Raw genomic sequence first — 7,647 nt, 5'->3', positions numbered from 1 at the left:
ATATATATATATACACAACCATATAAAGTCACTTGTGGTGATGTCTGTTTTTAATGCTACCTTTTGTTATTTTGATAAGCGCATTAAAGCTGATACATATATCATTTGAAAAAAAATTATTCTTTGTGAAAAAACTGTGTGATGGAATATAAATAATTATGTATATACATAATAAATAATATTTAAAAATGGTATTAAAATAAAGTTTCTATTGTTATTTTTTAACTCAGCATCAAAATGAGGTGATATTAAAATTTTTTTGCAAATCAGCAGATTATTTTTCAAGTTGCAGGGCTGTGTTATTAAATGCTGAAATTAATGTTAGTTAAGATTATTAAATGCTGTAGAAGTATTGTTCAGTCTTAGTTCATGTTAACTAATGTTGTTAACCAATTAATGTTGTTGACAATTAAAACCTTATTGTAAAGTGTTACCCAAATTCATTTTAGAGTTTAAGCATCCTTACATCTTGAATTTAACTGTGGCTATTTTCATAAGCAATCTTTTTATAACTGCAAAGGCTGTAATAAGTTACAAAAGCTCAGAATACTATAGAAGGCATCTTTGTTTGTGCTTGTCATGTCCCTGGAGTTAACAAATGGTCTTGATCAATGTAGCAGAGGCAGAGAATATTAATTAATTCAAATGTCATCTATCTATCTATCTATCTAGATTCTGATACAGACGCCTGACCGCTTTTATCAAAATCTTTCACAAATTATAACACAATCATATTCATTTTTTTAAATGTTACAAAGCTCAAAATGTACCGCATAACAGGAACAACCAACTGATGGTTCAAGAGGGCATGATTTACACAGATCTCAAGACAGCAGCTCACCATTTTGTTTGGCTGTTTCATAGTCCTCCTTGCACACGAGCCTCCCGTCCTCCATGAGGTAGAACTCATCACCGGTGGCCAGCTGCCTGCTGCACATTACGCAGGCGAAGCAGTGAAGGTGGTACACCAAGTCCTGAGCTTTCCGGACCACCTGCGTCGGGGGAATCCCCTGCTGGCACGATGCACATTTTGTCCCAAAACGTCTGCAGGTACACAAATAGAGACACCTCAGTTTGAAACAGATTCAAATTCAGGTATTATGCCTTAATCACCAGCAAAACCTGCCACAAAGATATGATTCCTATCTTCCTTTGAGCCAGGTTACAAGCATTTGTTCAATGATTTTCACATGTATGAAGTATTCTGAAGACATTCTTTTATGCCTAATCCTGATTTCAAGGTGACAATTATTGCCAGCGACAGAAGAAAATGCAAACATGACCCAGATGTTTTCTGCATCTATGGGTGTTTTAATATGTCCAAACAGTGACAGAAAATTACAGATTTTGTGAACAAATGCTTATTTATAAACTTGTGTTTATGTAACACATTTTTCCTACTCCTTTGCAGATTGTAAGTTAAATTATAAATTTTGAATACTTATTTTTGCCATTAAAAATGAAACTTTCGACATTTAGATGTTACATGTTATTTAGATAAGCGCATTAAAGCTGATATATACTGTTCCTGTGGCTCAGTGGTAGAGCATTGCATTAGCAGCGCAAAAGGTTGTGGGTTCGATTCCCAGGGAACACACATACTGGTAAAAAATGTATAGCCTGAATGCACTGTAAGTAGCTGCATAAATTATTAAATTAAATATATATGCATGTATATAAATAATAATGTTGTACATATACATTTTGGGAATATTTGTAAATATTAAAATTATATAAGTATAAATGCTGTAGAAGTATTGTTCAGTCTTAGTTCATGTTAACTAATGTTGTTAACCAATTAATGTTGTTGACAATTAAAACCTTATTGTAAAGTGTTACCCAAATTCATTTTAGAGTTTAAGCATCCTTACATCTTGAATTTAACTGTGGCTATTTTCATAAGCAATCTTTTTATAACTGCAAAGGCTGTAATAAGTTACAAAAGCTCAGAATACTATAGAAGGCATCTTTGTTTGTGCTTGTCATGTCCCTGGAGTTAACAAATGGTCTTGATCAATGTAGCAGAGGCAGAGAGATTCACAGGAGAGAGAGAGAGAGAGAGAGAGAGGCCACTAAACGCACGTACAGAACGCCTCATAAAGCACTGAGTCAGAATAGGCTGTAAATCACAGTGTGAATACTGCTAAATAAACTCTCCTTTTACTTAACCAAGGTGAAGTTTTTGCAGCATTAACGGGAAGGCGAGCCCCTGCCCCCTCGCTTGTGAACCGCCAGCATTTCCTCCTCCATCCCCCTCTCCATCCTCCTCAGCAGCACCACCACGGTCTTAACATTAAAATGCTTCCTTTTGTCCCCACGGGCTTGCTAATAAAGTTAGCCTCCACTCTGAGTCTTGCTAGCGTTTTAGGTCTCATTGAAGCCTGTGACATTAAAACCTCTCAAACATGATTTGGTAAAAGCCACTACTGATCCTGTTTTGGATAAAAGTCAAACTTAATTTCCTTCCTTAAAGCCAAGGGGAAAATCCAATCGCAAAAAAAAAAAAAGAAGAAAAGAGGAAAGAAAGCAGGGGAAGACACTGGGAAGAAGAGCAAAAAAAAAGCAAAGTTGCTTTCTTGAGTTCTTATATAGCACTGGGAATTGAATTTGGGAACATGCAGTCTTTGTGGCCGAGTTCCAGCACACTGATGTGCTTCCTAACCTGACATGAGAAAAATTAAACGCAGCACTTTATTAACCATGACAGAGAATCTATGTGCCAACCTTTCCTTGAACATACTTCCACACTGACACACACATGTTAGTGCCAAACAGCACTAAAAAGCACAAGGAATCAGACGTGAAACGGCTCTGTGTGAACAAATTTGACAAAACTGTTGTCTTACAATCCAACTTGACATGGTCTGATTCTGTCTTTTCCATTCCTTGACAATTCATGCAGCCAATAGTGACTGAAACAATATTAAATAACATCTCTCATCATATTATATACAATGAAGTACTGTACAACTATCGGCCTACATAAAATGTTGACTTAAATTATGCATTTATTTAATTGAACAGGCAAAGGTCGACTGTCTTCTATTTGTTTAGTTAATTGATCTCTATTTATCATATTCTTAAAAAATCATATTCATACAAATTATTAATTATTTTTAAAATATGAATCACATTTTGTTTTGCATTCATCAAGTGCTTAAATATTTATCAGACTGGTTTAGGCCTTGATTTTTATTGTTTAGCATCATAAAATGTATTAAACAAAAATCAAACAGAGAAATTAGGATAGATAGATAGATAGATAGATAGATAGATAGACAGACATGAGCATGAAACATTGCTATAAGACATAACCTGGTGGGGAAAGGTAAATGCTAACTGAAAAAGAGAGCATGGACTCACTTGAAGAAATCCTCTTTGCAGTAGACATTCCCCGCGCGAGAGAAACACTTGTCTGCCAGGAGCGCGTGACAGTCGGCGCACTTGAGACATTTTGAGTGCCAATGTCGATCCAGCACCTTCAGAATAAACTTATCCAGGATGTGTTGACTGCAGCCTGCGCACTGAGGAATCTCTGGAGAAACACACGGTCAGAAAGCGATAGGGTGAAATGTGCTTACAGAAATAGGCTACTGAACTTGATTTTAACAATATTTATAAGTAAATAAGGTAAGACTTACTGACAATTCTAATAGGTTTCATAATTTTAAGTCTATAACAAATATGGGTACATTATATCACGCTGGAGAGCCTTATATTGCACATTCAAATGAATAGAAATGTCGTGAATTTACGGTTCAAGCTTCATATATAGGCCTATTCATACAAGCTGCAATAATCTAGGGTATAGACGCAGTAACGATCATACTACAGAAAGTTCTTAAGTAAAGTGACATGAAAAAATATAATTGCAAGTTGCTTGACTCGAACGTTTTTTAGCTTGTTACTTAGCCTACTCCGCTCGAGTGCATTATTTAGAAACGTACAACCTTTTTGTTGCATAAAATAATAATAATAATAAAACCCTGTAAGTGATGGGGAAAATACTGACGAAACCTGTATTTTCTAGAACATATAAACCTGTAAAACCTGTAAAAAGTCATTAACATTTAATATTTGTAAAAATTAAAGGACATATCAATAAAAACTCGACAAAGAATCATGACGACAGCACTGAAAAAGACAACAATAAATACAAATAAAAGTACTAATAATATCATGCTAATGGAATTATTATAACAAGTAATACTTGTAAAGTAATTTGTTAAACAAATGCTATTTAATTTTGATAAAATGTAAATGATAATTATTAGTGTGTATATGTGATTACGTTAGCGATCATTGTGACAGCAAATTTGGAGTACCTTCCACGAGACAACCTATGGGACCGGTAAAGGCTGGGCAGGTGAGGAAAGATGTCCATTTGTTGGTAAATAATCAATATCTCATAAGAAAACAGGCGAGGACATGAGGACATTGAGATTGAAATTATATAACTGGTCCATCGATTCTTTAAAAGAGACAGTCTGTCACTTCAATTACTGTTGCTCAAGAACAAGTGCTCGAACAAAACAAGCACAAAAACCGAAATCTATAAACAAACATGGATTAAAGTAAAGATAAATGCAATTTATCTTATTCGGTAAAATGGAAGAAATCCGTTTAAGCGTTCAGACAATAACAGCAATATTCGGTATAATTTCTTCAAATCACAATATCATGACATTTAATATCGATATTCGACCTCTGATCCTCTATTCTTTCTGTCAAGTTATCACACGTACTGTTTTAATGGATTCAACATAGGCAAGATATTCTAATATGACACACGAGGATATTATTTTCGTCAAAGAAAGAATTTTGATTTCAGCAGGTGCTTAAAAGCGTAATCACGTGAATAGTGTTTACGCGTCATGTCAACGTACGGCAAATGTCTCAAAGTTCATCAAAACAGACCTCTACAGCAACCATAGCCATATTCATAATAATTTAAAAAAATTATAATAAACTAATAACACAATGACAGAACAATGTTACCCACACAAATACTATCAACAGTATAATAATGCGGTAAACAATAACTAAATATCATACATTTTAAAATAAAATACATAAACACGTAAAATAAGTGTAAATAACATATCAAACATTACAAAAACATTAGTCTACTTTTTAAATAGAACGCAAACAAACATGTTTCTGTGAAGGTCCCTTTCCCATAAATTAACAGGCATTATGTATTTTATTTTTTAATTTAAAAATTTTTACCTAACACATATTTTACCATAAAAGTGTATGTGTTGCCTTGTTAAATATATAGGCTATATATATATATATATATATATATATATGTATGTGTGTGTGTATATATTCTGTAAATTATAAGGTAATTTATACTTTTTAAGTGCCATTAAACTACAATTTATTTTCCAATATTTTATAGTAGAATTATATATAGTGTATTTTAAAATAGAAAATATATTTACCGTTTCTGGTAAGTTAATTTACAGGTAATTAGCATTTTGTACCGTAGCATTTTACGTTCTTCTTCCGTTAAAATGCCTGTGTTCAGAATGCTGTGTGACTGTTTCTTACAGGCTCGTGTGGTGCTGAAGGAACAGCGCCCAGCACAGCTTCACTCACTCAACCGCCTTCAGCTTTTAACGCTCATTTACTCTAAAGGATGTATTTGATTAGCCAGCCAGTCAATTAAGAGATGGCTACCATGGCAGGCCTTGCTTTAACATCAACGTATGTATCTGAAATATACCAATTAACTCTCGTTTCGTCCGATACTGGTTTTAAATCTTTGTTTTAGCCCATCATTCAACGCATTCTCATTTAGATCTCGTTGTCGTGCAGGCTTCTATTTTCGAATGTTTTCTTTTTTCCTAATTACCCATATGTCGTTTTAAAAGCACCTTATTCATTTGAATAATAATATTTAGATCCATACTGCAAGAACAGATTATTCTTAAAACAATCCTCACTTAATCCATCATTTATACGCCAAGGGGGGTTGAGTAGCAATATCTTTTAATCTATTTAATCATTTAATGAAATTAAGCATCCGCCACTGACAGACCTATATATTACCTGCTTATTAACCTTTTGGCCATTCTTCAAAAAATGAAAATAAATAAAGTGGTTCATTTTCTTTCAAATTATTTTCCAGCGTTTTATTCAGTCAAATGCCCTTTGTTATTTTATTACGCACGGAGTGACTAAAAATATGTTTTCTCTTCTTTACAACAGATAATTGCAAGAGGTAAAAACAGGTCCGATCTGAACAAGATGAAGTCCATCTGTACATTTCTGAACCTCGCCTGTGAATAATTAGGTCAGGAATTTATCCAATTCAAACTCCATCTTGATTGTGAGATCAGATATAGGCCTAACACAGATTAACTTGCGACTGATAAGGACCAGATGCGAAGATAATAGGCAATGCCATTTATTTTAATATTAAATGTTCATGTACTGTATCTAGATGGTCTTATAATCTCTATTTCACTGAGACAACTAATATGCACTCTGCTCCATTTAACCACTGCGTTATATTAAAATCGGATTAATTGTTGTTTTTTTTTAAATATATTTTCTTTGTTTAGTTTCTAGGACCTTTTAGACATGCTGTTCCCTAACCACAACACGCACAACTTAATAAAAGAAGTGCAATGTAGCATAGCCAGCTGTGCGATCTAACATTAGTCTTACTAACAAACAGTCAGACTGGGTTTATTTTTGTATTTTATTTTGTGATATTATAAAGCACTGCACTTACACCAGACACATTTTTACGATGCTATGGCATGAAATGTGTTCCAGAGCTCAGTTACGACCAGATTCACGAAGAAAGAAAAGAACATTAATCGGAAATTATATTTTGGATCTAATGCACGAGATTAAACCAGAATTTGACGATATCTACAGTTAAAGCTATTTACATAAAAATAAAGTTCTATGCGTCTGATCAAATTTGACCACCCAGACAGTAGCTCACATTTAATTCCCCAGTGGAGTTTAATTAAAAGCTATATGTTATTCAACAGTGGTGGCCTGCAGACGCCCGGAGGAGGCCTGCCAATTTTCTGATGAACTAATCAATAAGCAGAAGAAAAAGCCCTTACGTTGCAGTGGCACTCCGAGGATGTCCGGCAGACCCTTCACCGCGCTCTCGCCGGGCAACACAGCCGCACTTTGCATCATTTTCATCCAGTCCGATAAAACGCGCACATGCACCCGCTCGCGGAGGTCTGAGAATCTCAGATGTGCGTAAAATAATTTCTCCCCCCGGATAGTGTCCTTTTACAGTCCTCGCGCCTGTGGTTATCGTCGTGAAATAGTCGGGCGCCCCTGCGTTCTTACGCTGTGTCACACAAACCGCTTGATTCATTCACACTGCAGGGGCGGCCCGAACGTCACTCCCCCGGGGGGCCAATGGGAGGCGTGGACGGGAGCGAGAGGGGCGGGAACTTGTGCGCCTTGCGCTCTCAGGTAAGTAGAAAAAGCGATAAGGAAGTGATGACGATAAATACAGTGCCACTACTGAAACCTCAGGATCTGAAGTGACCTGGCAGGGGTCAGTCAAGCAATAACGTAAATATTAGGCCTACGTGAATATTTAACACATAGTTTTAATTCAGCGTTGCTTTAGTGGATACTTACGCAAACACCTCGAATACG

At 35.4% G+C, this 7,647-nt stretch overlaps 1 protein-coding gene across 2 annotated transcripts in view; it reads right to left on the bottom strand.

Annotated features, from left to right (window-relative positions):
* LOC107758007 (LIM/homeobox protein Lhx4-like) overlaps positions 1–7,316 on the bottom strand; it is a 23,313-nt gene extending 15,997 nt beyond the window's left edge. For both annotated transcript variants that reach the window (XR_001641982.1, XM_016575635.1), the window contains exons 1-3: positions 7,092–7,316; positions 3,364–3,535; positions 842–1,044 (exon numbers count right to left, since the gene is read on the bottom strand). Coding sequence is in view for 1 of the 2 variants with exons in the window: in XM_016575635.1 (XP_016431121.1) it covers positions 842–1,044; positions 3,364–3,535; positions 7,092–7,176 (460 nt within the window). In the remaining variant the exon portion in view is untranslated. The remainder of the gene's footprint in view (positions 1–841; positions 1,045–3,363; positions 3,536–7,091) is intronic.
* Positions 7,317–7,647: the final 331 nt, after the last annotated feature.

Source organism: Sinocyclocheilus rhinocerous, unplaced genomic scaffold, assembly GCF_001515625.1.
Source record: "Sinocyclocheilus rhinocerous isolate Xijiao unplaced genomic scaffold, SAMN03320098_v1.1 scaffold1314, whole genome shotgun sequence".
Classification (NCBI taxonomy): domain Eukaryota; kingdom Metazoa; phylum Chordata; class Actinopteri; order Cypriniformes; family Cyprinidae; genus Sinocyclocheilus; species Sinocyclocheilus rhinocerous.
The sequence above is the reverse complement of the archived record's forward strand: the minus strand, read 5'-3'. Positions and strand labels throughout refer to the sequence as shown.